Below are 16,478 nucleotides of genomic sequence, written 5' to 3' on the forward strand. Positions count from 1 at the left end.
CCGAGCTCGTATTGGGAGCCATGTTGTAATGGCAAACCGAGCTCGTATTGGGAGCCATGTTGTAATGGCAAACCGAGCTCGTATTGGGAGCCATGTTGTAATGGCAAACCGAGCTCGTATTGGGAGCCATGTTGTAATGGCAAACGGAGCTCGTATCGGGAGCCATGTTGTAATGGCAAACCGAGCTCGTATTGGGAGCCATGTTGTAATGGCAAACCGAGCTCGTATTGGGAGCCATGTTGTAATGGCAAACCGAGCATGTATCGGGAGCCATGTTGTAATGGCAAACCGAGCTCGTATTGGGAGCCATGTTGTAATGGCAAACCGAGCTCGTATTGGGAGCCATGTTGTAATGGCAAACCGAGCTCGTATTGGGAGCCATGTTGTAATGGCAAACCGAGCTCGTATTGGGAGCCATGTTGTAATGGCAAACCGAGCTCGTATCGGGAGCCATGTTGTAATGGCAAACCGAGCTCGTATCGGGAGCCATGTTGTAATGGCAAACCGAGCTCGTATCGGGAGCCATGCTGTAATGGCAAACCGAGCATGTATCGGGAGCCATGTTGTAATGGCAAACCGAGCTCGTATCGGGAGCCATGTTGTAATGGCAAACCGAGCTCGTATCGGGAGCCATGTTGTAATGGCAAACCGAGCATGTATCGGGAGCCATGTTGTAATGGCAAACCGAGCTCGTATCGGGAGCCATGTTGTAATGGCAAACCGAGCTCGTATTGGGAGCCATGTTGTAATGGCAAACGGAGCTCGTATCGGGAGCCATGTTGTAATGGCAAACCGAGCTCGTATCGGGAGCCATGCTGTAATGGCAAACCGAGCATGTATCGGGAGCCATGTTGTAATGGCAAACCGAGCTCGTATCGGGAGCCATGTTGTAATGGCAAACCGAGCTCGTATCGGGAGCCATGTTGTAATGGCAAACCGAGCATGTATCGGGAGCCATGTTGTAATGGCAAACCGAGCTCGTATCGGGAGCCATGTTGTAATGGCAAACCGAGCTCGTATTGGGAGCCATGTTGTAATGGCAAACGGAGCTCGTATCGGGAGCCATGTTGTAATGGCAAACAGAGTTCGTGTTGGGAGCCATGTTGTAATGGCAAACCGAGCTCGTATTGGGAGCCATGTTGTAATGGCAAACCGAGCATGTATCGGGAGCCATGTTGTAATGGCAAACCGAGCTCGTATTGGGAGCCATGTTGTAATGGCAAACCGAGCATGTATCGGGAGCCATGTTGTAATGGCAAACCGAGCATGTATCGGGAGCCATGTTGTAATGGCAAACCGAGCATGTATCGGGAGCCATGTTGTAATGGCAAACCGAGCATGTATCGGGAGCCATGTTGTAATGGCAAACAGAGCTCGTGTTGGGAGCCATGTTGTAATGGCAAACCGAGCTCGTATCAGGAGCCATGTTGTAATGGCAAACCGAGCATGTATCGGGAGCCATGTTGTAATGGCAAACCGAGCATGTATCGGGAGCCATGTTGTAATGGCAAACTGAGCTCGTATTGCGAGCCATGTTGTAATGGCAAACCGAGCTCGTATTGGGAGCCATGTTGTAATGGCAAACCGAGCTCGTATTGGGAGCCATGTTGTAATGGCAAACCGAGCTCGTATTGGGATCCATGTTGTAATGGCAAACCGAGCTCGTATTGGGAGCCATGTTGTAATGGCAAACCGAGCATGTATCGGGAGCCATGTTGTAATGGCAAACCGAGCATGTATCGGGAGCCATGTTGTAATGGCAAACCGAGCATGTATCGGGAGCCATGTTGTAATGGCAAACTGAGCTCGTATTGGGAGCCATGTTGTAATGGCAAACCGAGCTCGTATTGGGAGCCATGTTGTAATGGCAAACCGAGCTCGTATTGGGAGCCATGTTGTAATGGCAAACCGAGCTCGTATTGGGAGCCATGTTGTAATGGCAAACCGAGCTCGTATTGGGAGCCATGTTGTAATGGCAAACCGAGCATGTATCGGGAGCCATGTTCTAATGGCAAACCGAGCATGTATCGGGAGCCATGTTGTAATGGCAAACCGAGCTCGTATTGGGAGCCATGTTGTAATGGCAAACCGAGCATGTATCGGGAGCCATGTTGTAATGGCAAACCGAGCATGTATCGGGAGCCATGTTGTAATGGCAAACCGAGCATGTATCGGGAGCCATGTTGTAATGGCAAACCGAGCATGTATCGGGAGCCATGTTGTAATGGCAAACCGAGCATGTATCGGGAGCCATGTTGTAATGGCAAACCGAGCTCGTATTGGGAGCCATGTTGTAATGGCAAACCGAGCTCGTATTGGGAGCCATGTTGTAATGGCAAACCGAGCTCGTATCGGGAGCCATGTTGTAATGGCAAACCGAGCTCGTATCGGGAGCCATGTTGTAATGGCAAACCGAGCTCGTATTGGGAGCCATGTTGTAATGGCAAACCGAGCTCGTATTGGGAGCCATGTTGTAATGGCAAACCGAGCATGTATCGGGAGCCATGTTGTAATGGCAAACGGAGCTCGTATCGGGAGCCATGTTGTAATGGCAAACCGAGCTCGTATTGGGAGCCATGTTGTAATGGCAAACCGAGCTCGTATTGGGAGCCATGTTGTAATGGCAAACCGAGCATGTATCGGGAGCCATGTTGTAATGGCAAACCGAGCTCGTATCGGGAGCCATGTTGTAATGGCAAACCGAGCTCGTATTGGGAGCCATGTTGTAATGGCAAACCGAGCTCGTATCGGGAGCCATGTTGTAATGGCAAACCGAGCTCGTATTGGGAGCCATGTTGTAATGGCAAACCGAGCTCGTATTGGGAGCCATGTTGTAATGGCAAACCGAGCTCGTATTGGGAGCCATGTTGTAATGGCAAACCGAGCTCGTATTGGGAGCCATGTTGTAATGGCAAATGGAGCTCGTATTGGGAGCCATGTTGTAATGGCAAATGGAGCTCGTATCGGGAGCCATGTTGTAATGGCAAATGGAGCTCGTATTGGGAGCCATGTTGTAATGGCAAACCGAGCTCGTATTGGGAGCCATGTTGTAATGGCAAACCGAGCATGTATCGGGAGCCATGTTGTAATGGCAAACCGAGCTCGTATTGGGAGCCATGTTGTAATGGCAAACCGAGCTCGTATCGGGAGCCATGTTGTAATGGCAAACCGAGCTCGTATTGGGAGCCATGTTGTAATGGCAAACCGAGCTCGTATTGGGAGCCATGTTGTAATGGCAAACCGAGCTCGTATTGGGAGCCATGTTGTAATGGCAAACCGAGCTCGTATTGGGAGCCATGTTGTAATGGCAAACCGAGCTCGTATTGGGAGCCATGTTGTAATGGCAAACCGAGCTCGTATTGGGAGCCATGTTGTAATGGCAAACCGAGCTCGTATTGGGAGCCATGTTGTAATGGCAAACCGAGCTCGTATCGGGAGCCATGTTGTAATGGCAAACCGAGCTCGTATTGGGAGCCATGTTGTAATGGCAAACCGAGCTCGTATCGGGAGCCATGTTGTAATGGCAAACCGAGCTCGTATTGGGAGCCATGTTGTAATGGCAAACCGAGCTCGTTTTGGGAGCCATGTTGTAATGGCAAACCGAGCTCGTTTTGGGAGCCATGTTGTAATGGCAAACCGAGCTCGTATTGGGAGCCATGTTGTAACGGCAAACCGAGCTCGTATTGGGAGCCATGTTGTAATGGCAAACCGAGCTCGTATCGGGAGCCATGTTGTAATGGCAAACCCAGCTCGTATTGGGAGCCATGTTGTAATGGCAAACCGAGCTCGTATCGGGAGCCATGTTGTAATGGCAAACCGAGCTCGTATTGGGAGCCATGTTGTAATGGCAAACCGAGCATGTATCGGGAGCCATGTTGTAATGGCAAACCGAGCTCGTATCGGGAGCCATGTTGTAATGGCAAACCGAGCATGTATCGGGAGCCATGTTGTTATGGCAAACAGAGCTCGTATTGGGAGCCATGTTGTAATGGCAAACCGAGCTCGTATCGGGAGCCATGTTGTTATGGCAAACCGAGCATGTATCGGGAGCCATGTTGTAATGTCAAACCGAGCTCGTATTGGGAGCCATGTTGTAATGGCAAACCGAGCTCGTATCGGGAGCCATGTTGTAATGGCAAACCGAGCTCGTATTGGGAGCCATGTTGTAATGGCAAACCGAGCATGTATCGGGAGCCATGTTGTAATGGCAAACCGAGCTCGTATTGGGAGCCATGTTGTTATGGCAAACCAAGCTCGTATCGGGAGCCATGTTGTAATGGCAAACCAAGCTCGTATCGGGAGCCATGTTGTAATGGCAAACCGAGCTCGTATTGGGAGCCATGTTGTAATGGCAAACCAAGCTCGTATATCGGGAGCCATGTTGTAATGGCAAACCGAGCATGTATCGGGAGACATGTTCTAATGGCAAACCAAGCTCGTTTCGGGAGCCATGTTGTAATGGCAAACCGAGCATGTATCGGGAGCCATGTTCTAATGGCAAACCGAGCTCGTATCGGGAGCCATGTTGTAATGGCAAACCGAGCATGTATCGGGAGCCATGTTCTAATGGCAAACCGAGCATGTATCGGGAGCCATGTTGTAATGGCAAACCGAGCTCGTATTGGGAGCCATGTTGTAATGGCAAACCGAGCTCGTATTGGGAGCCATGTTGTAATGGTAAACCGAGCTCGTATCGGGAGCCTTGTTATAATGGCAAACCGAGCTCGTGTCGGGAGCCATGTTGTAATGGCAAATGGAGCTCGTTTTGGGAGCCATGTTGTAATGGCAAATGGAGCTCGTTTTGGGAGCCATGTTGTAATGGCAAATGGAGTTCGTATTGGGAGCCATGTTGTAATGGCAAACCGAGCTCGTATTGGGAGCCATGTTGTAATGGCAAACCAAGCTCGTATCGGGAGCCATGTTGTAATGGCAAACCGAGCTCGTATCGGGAGCCATGTTGTAATGGCAAACCAAGCTCGTATCGGGAGCCATGTTGTAATGGCAAACCGAGCTCGTATCGGGAGCCATGTTGTAATGGCAAACGGAGCTCGTATCGGGAGCCATGTTGTAATGGCAAACGGAGCTCGTATCGGGAGCCATGTTGTAATGGCAAACCGAGCTCGTATCGGGAGCCATGTTGTAATGGCAAACCGAGCTCGTATCGGGAGCCATGTTGTAATGGCAAACCGAGCTCGTATCGGGAGCCATGTTGTCATGGCAAACCAAGCTCGTATCGGGAGCCATGTTGTAATGGCAAACCGAGCTCGTATCGGGAGCCATGTTGTAATGGCAAACCAAGCTCGTATCGGGAGCCATGTTGTAATGGCAAACCGAGCTCGTATCGGGAGCCATGTTGTAATGGCAAACCGAGCTCGTATCGGGAGCCATGTTGTAATGGCAAACCGAGCTCGTATCGGGAGCCATGTTGTAATGGCAAACCGAGCTCGTATCGGGAGCCATGTTGTAATGGCAAACCAAGCTCGTATTGGGAGCCATGTTGTAATGGTAAACCGAGCTCGTATCGGGAGCCATGTTGTAATGGCAAACCGAGCTCGTATCGGGAGCCATGTTGTAATGGCAAACCGAGCTCGTATCGGGAGCCATGTTGTAATGGCAAACCGAGCTCGTATCGGGAGCCATGTTGTAATGGCAAACCAAGCTCGTATCGGGAGCCATGTTGTAATGGCAAACCAAGCTCGTATAGGGAGCCATGTTGTAATGGCAAACCGAGCTCGTATCGGGAGCCATGTTGTAATGGTAAACCGAGCTCGTATCGGGAGCCATGTTGTAATGGCAAACCGAGCTCGTATCGGGAGCCATGTTGTAATGGGCAAACGGAGCTCGTATCGGGAGCCATGTTGTAATGGCAAACCGAGCTCGTATCGGGAGCCATGTTGTAATGGCAAACCGAGCTCGTATCGGGAGCCATGCTGTAATGGCAAACCGAGCATGTATCGGGAGCCATGTTGTAATGGCAAACCGAGCTCGTATCGGGAGCCATGTTGTAATGGCAAACCGAGCTCGTATCGGGAGCCATGTTGTAATGGCAAACCGAGCATGTATCGGGAGCCATGTTGTAATGGCAAACCGAGCTCGTATCGGGAGCCATGTTGTAATGGCAAACCGAGCTCGTATTGGGAGCCATGTTGTAATGGCAAACGGAGCTCGTATCGGGAGCCATGTTGTAATGGCAAACCGAGCTCGTATCGGGAGCCATGTTGTAATGGCAAACCGAGCTCGTATCGGGAGCCATGTTGTAATGGCAAACCGAGCTCGTATTGGGAGCCATGTTGTAATGGCAAACCGAGCTCGTATTGGGAGCCATGTTGTAATGGCAAACCGAGCTCGTATTGGGAGCCATGTTGTAATGGCAAACCGAGCATGTATCGGGAGCCATGTTGTAATGGCAAACGGAGCTCGTATCGGGAGCCATGTTGTAATGGCAAACCGAGCTCGTATTGGGAGCCATGTTGTAATGGCAAACCGAGCTCGTATTGGGAGCCATGTTGTAATGGCAAACCGAGCATGTATCGGGAGCCATGTTGTAATGGCAAACCGAGCTCGTATCGGGAGCCATGTTGTAATGGCAAACCGAGCTCGTATTGGGAGCCATGTTGTAATGGCAAACCGAGCTCGTATCGGGAGCCATGTTGTAATGGCAAACCGAGCTCGTCTTGGGAGCCATGTTGTAATGGCAAACCGAGCTCGTATTGGGAGCCATGTTGTAATGGCAAACCGAGCTCGTATTGGGAGCCATGTTGTAATGGCAAACCGAGCTCGTATTGGGAGCCATGTTGTAATGGCAAATGGAGCTCGTATTGGGAGCCATGTTGTAATGGCAAATGGAGCTCGTATCGGGAGCCATGTTGTAATGGCAAATGGAGCTCGTATTGGGAGCCATGTTGTAATGGCAAACCGAGCTCGTATTGGGAGCCATGTTGTAATGGCAAACCGAGCATGTATCGGGAGCCATGTTGTAATGGCAAACCGAGCTCGTATTGGGAGCCATGTTGTAATGGCAAACCGAGCTCGTATCGGGAGCCATGTTGTAATGGCAAACCGAGCTCGTATCGGGAGCCATGTTGTAATGGCAAACCGAGCTCGTATTGGGAGCCATGTTGTAATGGCAAACCGAGCTCGTATTGGGAGCCATGTTGTAATGGCAAACCGAGCTCGTATTGGGAGCCATGTTGTAATGGCAAACCGAGCTCGTATTGGGAGCCATGTTGTAATGGCAAACCGAGCTCGTATTGGGAGCCATGTTGTAATGGCAAACCGAGCTCGTATTGGGAGCCATGTTGTAATGGCAAACCGAGCTCGTATCGGGAGCCATGTTGTAATGGCAAACCGAGCTCGTATTGGGAGCCATGTTGTAATGGCAAACCGAGCTCGTATCGGGAGCCATGTTGTAATGGCAAACCGAGCTCGTATTGGGAGCCATGTTGTAATGGCAAACCGAGCTCGTTTTGGGAGCCATGTTGTAATGGCAAACCGAGCTCGTTTTGGGAGCCATGTTGTAATGGCAAACCGAGCTCGTATTGGGAGCCATGTTGTAACGGCAAACCGAGCTCGTATTGGGAGCCATGTTGTAATGGCAAACCGAGCTCGTTTCGGGAGCCATGTTGTAATGGCAAACCCAGCTCGTATTGGGAGCCATGTTGTAATGGCAAACCGAGCTCGTATTGGGAGCCATGTTGTAATGGCAAACCGAGCATGTATCGGGAGCCATGTTGTAATGGCAAACCGAGCTCGTATCGGGAGCCATGTTGTAATGGCAAACCGAGCATGTATCGGGAGCCATGTTGTTATGGCAAACAGAGCTCGTATTGGGAGCCATGTTGTAATGGCAAACCGAGCTCGTATCGGGAGCCATGTTGTTATGGCAAACCGAGCATGTATCGGGAGCCATGTTGTAATGTCAAACCGAGCTCGTATTGGGAGCCATGTTGTAATGGCAAACCGAGCTCGTATCGGGAGCCATGTTGTAATGGCAAACCGAGCTCGTATTGGGAGCCATGTTGTAATGGCAAACCGAGCATGTATCGGGAGCCATGTTGTAATGGCAAACCGAGCTCGTATTGGGAGCCATGTTGTTATGGCAAACCAAGCTCGTATCGGGAGCCATGTTGTAATGGCAAACCAAGCTCGTATCGGGAGCCATGTTGTAATGGCAAACCGAGCTCGTATTGGGAGCCATGTTGTAATGGCAAACCAAGCTCGTATATCGGGAGCCATGTTGTAATGGCAAACCGAGCATGTATCGGGAGACATGTTCTAATGGCAAACCAAGCTCGTTTCGGGAGCCATGTTGTAATGGCAAACCGAGCATGTATCGGGAGCCATGTTCTAATGGCAAACCGAGCTCGTATCGGGAGCCATGTTGTAATGGCAAACCGAGCATGTATCGGGAGCCATGTTCTAATGGCAAACCGAGCATGTATCGGGAGCCATGTTGTAATGGCAAACCGAGCTCGTATTGGGAGCCATGTTGTAATGGCAAACCGAGCTCGTATTGGGAGCCATGTTGTAATGGTAAACCGAGCTCGTATCGGGAGCCTTGTTGTAATGGCAAACCGAGCTCGTGTCGGGAGCCATGTTGTAATGGCAAATGGAGCTCGTTTTGGGAGCCATGTTGTAATGGCAAATGGAGCTCGTTTTGGGAGCCATGTTGTAATGGCAAATGGAGTTCGTATTGGGAGCCATGTTGTATTGGCAAACCGAGCTCGTATTGGGAGCCATGTTGTAATGGCAAACCAAGCTCGTATCGGGAGCCATGTTGTAATGGCAAACCGAGCTCGTATCGGGAGCCATGTTGTAATGGCAAACCAAGCTCGTATCGGGAGCCATGTTGTAATGGCAAACCGAGCTCGTATCGGGAGCCATGTTGTAATGGCAAACGGAGCTCGTATCGGGAGCCATGTTGTAATGGCAAACCGAGCTCGTATCGGGAGCCATGTTGTAATGGCAAACCGAGCTCGTATCGGGAGCCATGTTGTAATGGCAAACCGAGCTCGTATCGGGAGCCATGTTGTAATGGCAAACCGAGCTCGTATCGGGAGCCATGTTGTCATGGCAAACCAAGCTCGTATTGGGAGCCATGTTGTAATGGCAAACCGAGCTCGTATCGGGAGCCATGTTGTAATGGCAAACCAAGCTCGTATTGGGAGCCATGTTGTAATGGCAAACCGAGCTCATATCGGGAGCCATGTTGTAATGGCAAACCGAGCTCGTATCGGGAGCCATGTTGTAATGGCAAACCGAGCTCGTATCGGGAGCCATGTTGTAATGGCAAACCGAGCTCGTATCGGGAGCCATGTTGTAATGGCAAACCAAGCTCGTATTGGGAGCCATGTTGTAATGGTAAACCGAGCTCGTATCGGGAGCCATGTTGTAATGGCAAACCGAGCTCGTATCGGGAGCCATGTTGTAATGGCAAACCGAGCTCGTATCGGGAGCCATGTTGTAATGGCAAACCGAGCTCGTATCGGGAGCCATGTTGTAATGGCAAACCAAGCTCGTATCGGGAGCCATGTTGTAATGGCAAACCAAGCTCGTATAGGGAGCCATGTTGTAATGGCAAACCGAGCTCGTATCGGGAGCCATGTTGTGATGGTAAACCGAGCTCGTATCGGGAGCCATGTTGTAATGGCAAACCGAGCTCGTATCGGGAGCCATGTTGTAATGGCAAACCGAGCTCGTATCGGGAGCCATGTTGTAATGGCAAACCGAGCTCGTATCGGGAGCCATGTTGTAATGGCAAACCGAGCTCGTATCGGGAGCCATGTAATGGCAAACCGAGCTCGTATCGGGAGCCATGTTGTAATGGCAAACCAAGCTCGTATCGGGAGCCATGTTGTAATGGCAAACCAAGCTCGTATAGGGAGCCATGTTGTAATGGCAAACCGAGCTCGTATCGGGAGCCATGTTGTAATGGTAAACCGAGCTCGTATCGGGAGCCATGTTGTAATGGCAAACCGAGCTCGTATCGGGAGCCATGTTGTAATGGCAAACCGAGCTCGTATCGGGAGCCATGTTGTAATGGCAAACCAAGCTCGTATCGGGAGCCATGTTGTAATGGCAAACCGAGCTCGTATCGGGAGCCATGTTGTAATGGCAAACCGAGCTCGTATCGGGAGCCATGTTGTAATGGCAAACCGAGCTCGTATCGGGAGCCATGTTGTAATGGCAAACCCAGCTCGTATCGGGAGCCATGTTGTAATGGCAAACCCAGCTCGTATCGGGAGCCATGTTGTAATGGCAAACCCAGCTCGTATCGGGAGCCATGTTGTAATGGCAAACCCAGCTCGTATCGGGAGCCATGTTGTAATGGCAAACCGAGCTCGTATCGGGAGCCATGTTGTAATGGCAAACCGAGCTCGTATCGGGAGCCATGTTGTAATGGCAAACCAAGCTCGTATTGGGAGCCATGTTGTAATGGTAAACCGAGCTCGTATCGGGAGCCATGTTGTAATGGCAAACCGAGCTCGTATCGGGAGCCATGTTGTAATGGCAAACCGAGCTCGTATCGGGAGCCATGTTGTAATGGCAAACCGAGCTCGTATCGGGAGCCATGTTGTAATGGCAAACCAAGCTCGTATCGGGAGCCATGTTGTAATGGCAAACCAAGCTCGTATAGGGAGCCATGTTGTAATGGCAAACCGAGCTCGTATCGGGAGCCATGTTGTAATGGTAAACCGAGCTCGTATCGGGAGCCATGTTGTAATGGCAAACCGAGCTCGTATCGGGAGCCATGTTGTAATGGCAAACCGAGCTCGTATCGGGAGCCATGTTGTAATGGCAAACCGAGCTCGTATCGGGAGCCATGTTGTAATGGCAAACCGAGCTCGTATCGGGAGCCATGTTGTAATGGCAAACCGAGCTCGTATCGGGAGCCATGTTGTAATGGCAAACCAAGCTCGTATCGGGAGCCATGTTGTAATGGCAAACCGAGCTCGTATAGGGAGCCATGTTGTAATGGCAAACCGAGCTCGTATCGGGAGCCATGTTGTAATGGTAAACCGAGCTCGTATCGGGAGCCATGTTGTAATGGCAAACCGAGCTCGTATCGGGAGCCATGTTGTAATGGCAAACCGAGCTCGTATCGGGAGCCATGTTGTAATGGCAAACCAAGCTCGTATCGGGAGCCATGTTGTAATGGCAAACCGAGCTCGTATCGGGAGCCATGTTGTAATGGCAAACCGAGCTCGTATCGGGAGCCATGTTGTAATGGCAAACCGAGCTCGTATCGGGAGCCATGTTGTAATGGCAAACCCAGCTCGTATCGGGAGCCATGTTGTAATGGCAAACCCAGCTCGTATCGGGAGCCATGTTGTAATGGCAAACCCAGCTCGTATCGGGAGCCATGTTGTAATGGCAAACCCAGCTCGTATCGGGAGCCATGTTGTAATGGCAAACCAAGCTCGTATTGGGAGCCATGTTGTAATGGCAAACCGAGCTCGTATCGGGAGCCATGTTGTAATGGCAAACCGAGCTCGTATTGGGAGCCATGTTGTAATGGCAAACCGAGCTCGTATTGGGAGCCATGTTGTAATGGCAAACCGAGCTCGTATCGGGAGCCATGTTGTAATGGCAAACCGAGCTCGTATCAGGAGCCATGTTGTAATGGCAAACGGAGCTCGTATCGGGAGCCATGTTGTAATGGCAAACCAAGCTCGTATTGGGAGCCATGTTGTAATGGCAAACCAAGCTCGTATCGGGAGCCATGTTGTAATGGCAAACGGAGCTCGTATCGGGAGCCATGTTGTAATGGCAAACCAAGCTCGTATTGGGAGCCATGTTGTAATGGCAAACCGAGCTCGTATCGGGAGCCATGTTGTAATGGCAAACCGAGCTCGTATCGGGAGCCATGTTGTAATGGCAAACCGAGCTCGTATCGGGAGCCATGTTGTAATGGCAAACCAAGCTCGTATTGGGAGCCATGTTGTAATGGTAAACCGAGCTCGTATCGGGAGCCATGTTGTAATGGCAAACCGAGCTCGTATCGGGAGCCATGTTGTAATGGCAAACCGAGCTCGTATCGGGAGCCATGTTGAAATGGCAAACCGAGCTCGTATCGGGAGCCATGTTGTAATGGCAAACCAAGCTCGTATCGGGAGCCATGTTGTAATGGCAAACCAAGCTCGTATTGGGGAGCCATGTTGTAATGGCAAACCGAGCTCGTATCGGGAGCCATGTTGTAATGGCAAACCGAGCTCGTATCGGGAGCCATGTTGTAATGGCAAACCGAGCTCGTATCGGGAGCCATGTTGTAATGGCAAACCGAGCTCGTATCGGGAGCCATGTTGTCATGGCAAACCGAGCTCGTATCGGGAGCCATGTTGTAATGGCAAACCGAGCTCGTATCGGGAGCCATGTTGTAATGGCAAACCGAGCTCGTATCGGGAGCCATGTTGTAATGGCAAACCGAGCTCGTATCGGGAGCCATGTTGTAATGGCAAACCGAGCTCGTATCGGGAGCCATGTTGTAATGGCAAACCCAGCTCGTATCGGGAGCCATGTTGTAATGGCAAACCGAGCTCGTATCGGGAGCCATGTTGTAATGGCAAACCGAGCTCGTATCGGGAGCCATGTTGTAATGGCAAACCGAGCTCGTATTGGGAGCCATGTTGTAATGGCAAACCGAGCTCGTATCGGGAGCCATGTTGTAATGGCAAACCGAGCTCGTATCGGGAGCCATGTTGTAATGGCAAACCGAGCTCGTATCAGGAGCCATGTTGTAATGGCAAACGGAGCTCGTATCGGGAGCCATGTTGTAATGGCAAACCAAGCTCGTATTGGGAGCCATGTTGTAATGGCAAACCAAGCTCGTATCGGGAGCCATGTTGTAATGGCAAACGGAGCTCGTATCGGGAGCCATGTTGTAATGGCAAACCAAGCTCGTATTGGGAGCCATGTTGTAATGGCAAACCGAGCTCGTATCGGGAGCCATGTTGTAATGGCAAACCGAGCTCGTATCGGGAGCCATGTTGTAATGGCAAACCAAGCTCGTATCGGGAGCCATGTTGTAATGGTAAACCGAGCTCGTGTTGGGAGCCATGTTGTAATGGCAAATGGAGCTCGTATTGGGAGCCATGTTGTAATGGCAAACGGAGCTCGTATTGGGAGCCATGTTGTAATGGCAAACCGAGCTCGTATCGGGAGCCATGCTGTAATGGCAAACCGAGCTCGTATCGGGAGCTATGTTGTAATGGTAAACCGAGCTCGTGTTGGGAGCCATGTTGTAATGGCAAATGGAGCTCGTATTGGGAGCCATGTTGTAATGGCAAACGGAGCTCGTATTGGGAGCCATGTTGTAATGGCAAACCGAGCTCGTATCTGGAGCCATGTTGTAATGGCAAACCGAGCTCGTATCGGGAGCCATGTTGTAATGGCAAACGGAGCTCGTATTGGGAGCCATGTTGTAATGGCAAACCGAGCTCGTATCTGGAGCCATGTTGTAATGGCAAACCGAGCTCGTATCGGGAGCCATGTTGTAATGGCAAACGGAGCTCGTATCGGGAGCCATGTTGTAATGGCAAACGGAGCTCGTATTGGGAGCCATGTTGTAATGGCAAACCGGGCTCGTATCGGGAGCCATGTTGTAATGGCAAACGGAGCTCGTATTGGGAGCCATGTTGTAATGGCAAACCGAGCTCGTATTGGGAGTCATGTTGTCATGGCAAACGGAGCTCGTATCGGGAGCCATGTTGTAATGGCAAACGGAGCTCGTATTGGGAGCCATGTTGTAATGGCAAACGGAGCTCGTATCGGGAGCCATGTTGTAATGGTAAACCGAGCTCGTATTGGGAGCCATGTTGTAATGGCAAACGGAGCTCGTATAGGGAGCCATGCTGTAATCGCAAACCGAGCACGTATCGGGAGCCATGTTTTACTGGGAAAACCGAGCTCGTATTGGGAGCCATGTTGAAATGGCAAACGGAGCACGTATCGGGAGTCATGTTATAATGGCAAACCGAGCACGTATCGGGAGTCATGTTTTACTGGGAAAACCGAGCTCGTATTGGGAGCCATGTTGAAATGGCAAACGGAGCACGTATCAGGAGTCATGTTATAATGGCAAACCGAGCACGTATCGGGAGTCATGTTATAATGGCAAACGGAGCACGTATCGGGAGTCATGTTATAATGGCAAACGGAGCACGTATCAGGAGTCATGTTATAATGGCAAACGGAGCACGTATCGGGAGTCATGTTATAATGGCAAACGGAGCACGTATCGGGAGTCATGTTATAATGGCAAACGGAGCACGTATCGGGAGTCATGTTATAATGGCAAACGGAGCACGTATCAGGAGTCATGTTATAATGGCAAACGGAGCACGTATCGGGAGTCATGTTATAATGGCAAACCGAGCACGTATCGGGAGTCATGTTTTACTGGGAAAACCGAGCTCGTATTGGGAGCCATGTTGAAATGGCAAACGGAGCACGTATCGGGAGTCATGTTATAATGGCAAACCGAGCACGTATCGGGAGCCATGTTTTACTGGGAAAACCGAGCTCGTATTGGGAGCCATGTTGAAATGGCAAACGGAGCACGTATCAGGAGTCATGTTATAATGGCAAACCGAGCACGTATCGGGAGTCATGTTATAATGGCAAACCGAGCACGTATCGGGAGCCATGCTGTAATCGCAAACCAAGCGAGTATCAGTAGCCATGTTTTAATGGGCAAACCAAATGCATATCAGGAGCCATGTTGTAATGGGAAAACTGAGCACGTATCAGGAGCCATGTTGTAATGGGAAAACTGAGCACGTATCAGGAGCCATGTTGTAATGGGAAAACCGAGCGAGTATCAGGAGCCATGTTTTAATGGGCAAACTGAGCTCATATCAGGAGCCATGGTGTAATGGGAAAACTGAGTACGTATCAGGAGCCATGTTGTAATGGGAAAACCGAGCAAGTATCAGGAGCCATGTTTTAATGGGCAAACTGAACTCATATCAGGAGCCATGGTGTAATGGGAAAACTGAGCTCGTATCGGGAGCCATGGTGTAACCCGCAAAACTAGCATGTATCAGAAGCCTTGTTTTAATGGGCAAACTGACCTCGTATCAGGAGCCATGGTGTAAAGGGAAAACTGAGCTCTTGTCGGGAGCCATGGTGTAATCGGCAAAACTGGCGTGTATTGGGAACCATGGTGTAATGGGAAAACTGAGTGTGTATCGGGAGCCATGTTGTAATGGGTAAACGGCAAGCTCGCAGACCCTCACGGTTCAATCTTATAAATAAACTGCACTTAAAAATAACTCCACCATGTCAGGGCTGTGGTAGTATATGATGATTATTTATCGGATTCCTCTCTTCAGCTCATCTTCAAAAATGACCGAGTGTTTGCAGAGGAAGAAGGAAGTGATTGAGCAGATGGAGTTTAAACTTGCTACTGGCATAGACAGGTCAGTATTGATTAACAGGTCGGTATCTCAGTAATGATTAAACACTGTGCCTTCAAGTATTCACACCCCTTGACTTTTTCACATTTTGTTGTTACAGCCTGAATTTAAAATGGATTAAACTGAGATTTTTTTTTTGTTACTGATCTACACATAATAATACCCTGTAATGTGAAAGTGGAATTTTTTATTTTTTTTTAGAAACTTACAGAAACACCATTTCTAGACAAGGTCCCACAGTTGACAGTGCATGTTAGAGCAGAAACTGTACGTAGAACTCGGAGATAGAATTGTGAGTAGGCATAGATCTGGGGAAGAGTATAAAACAATTTCTGGAATGTTGAAAGTTCCCGGGAGCACAGTGAGCTCCATCATTAGGAAATGGAAAGAATATGGAACTACCCAGACTCTTCCAAGAGCTGGCCGTCCGACCAAACTGAGCAACCGGACAAGTCAGGGAGGTGACCAAGACCGCAATGTCCACCCTCACTGAACTAGAGTGTTCCTTCGCTGAGATGGGAGAACCTGCCACAAGCACAACAGTCTCTGGAGCACTTCACAAATCTAGGCTTTATGGGAGAGAGGCCAGATCGAAGCCACTCGTGAGAAAAAGGCACATGACATCACGCCTTGAGTTTGCAAAAAGTCACGTGAAAGACTCAGAGCATAAGACAAAAGATTCTGTGGTGAGATGAAAATTGAACTCTTTGGCCTGAATGCAAAGCACTACATCTGGCGGAAACCAAGTACAACTCATCACCCATCTAACACCATCCCTACCGTGAAGCAGGGTGGTGGTAGCATCATTCTATGGGGATGCTTTTCAGCGGCAGGTACTGGAAGATCTGGAAGGATAGAGGGAACAATGAATGGAGCCAAATACAGAAAATCCTTGAGGAGAACCTGCTTTAGTGTGTAAGAGATCTTAGATTGTGGCAAAGATTTACATTCCAACAGGACAATGACCCCAAGCATACAGCCAAAGCAACACTGGAATGGCTTCAGAACAAGAACGTGAAAGTCCTTGAGTGGCCCAGCCAAAGCCCAGACTTGAATCCCATT

General features: G+C 50.0%; 1 protein-coding gene across 2 annotated transcripts in view; it reads left to right on the forward strand.

The window, feature by feature from the left end:
- EXOC5 (exocyst complex component 5) overlaps positions 1 to 16,478 on the forward strand; it is a 99,798-nt gene that overhangs the window by 63,947 nt on the left and 19,373 nt on the right. For both annotated transcript variants that reach the window (XM_068129533.2, XM_068129532.2), the window contains exon 15: positions 15,333 to 15,419. In XM_068129533.2, coding sequence (XP_067985634.2) covers positions 15,333 to 15,419 — 87 coding nt within the window. The remainder of the gene's footprint in view (positions 1 to 15,332; positions 15,420 to 16,478) is intronic.

The sequence above is a fragment of the Myxine glutinosa genome, chromosome 9 (assembly GCF_964187855.1).
Source record: "Myxine glutinosa chromosome 9, kmMyxGlut1.1, whole genome shotgun sequence".
Lineage (NCBI taxonomy): Eukaryota > Metazoa > Chordata > Myxini > Myxiniformes > Myxinidae > Myxine > Myxine glutinosa.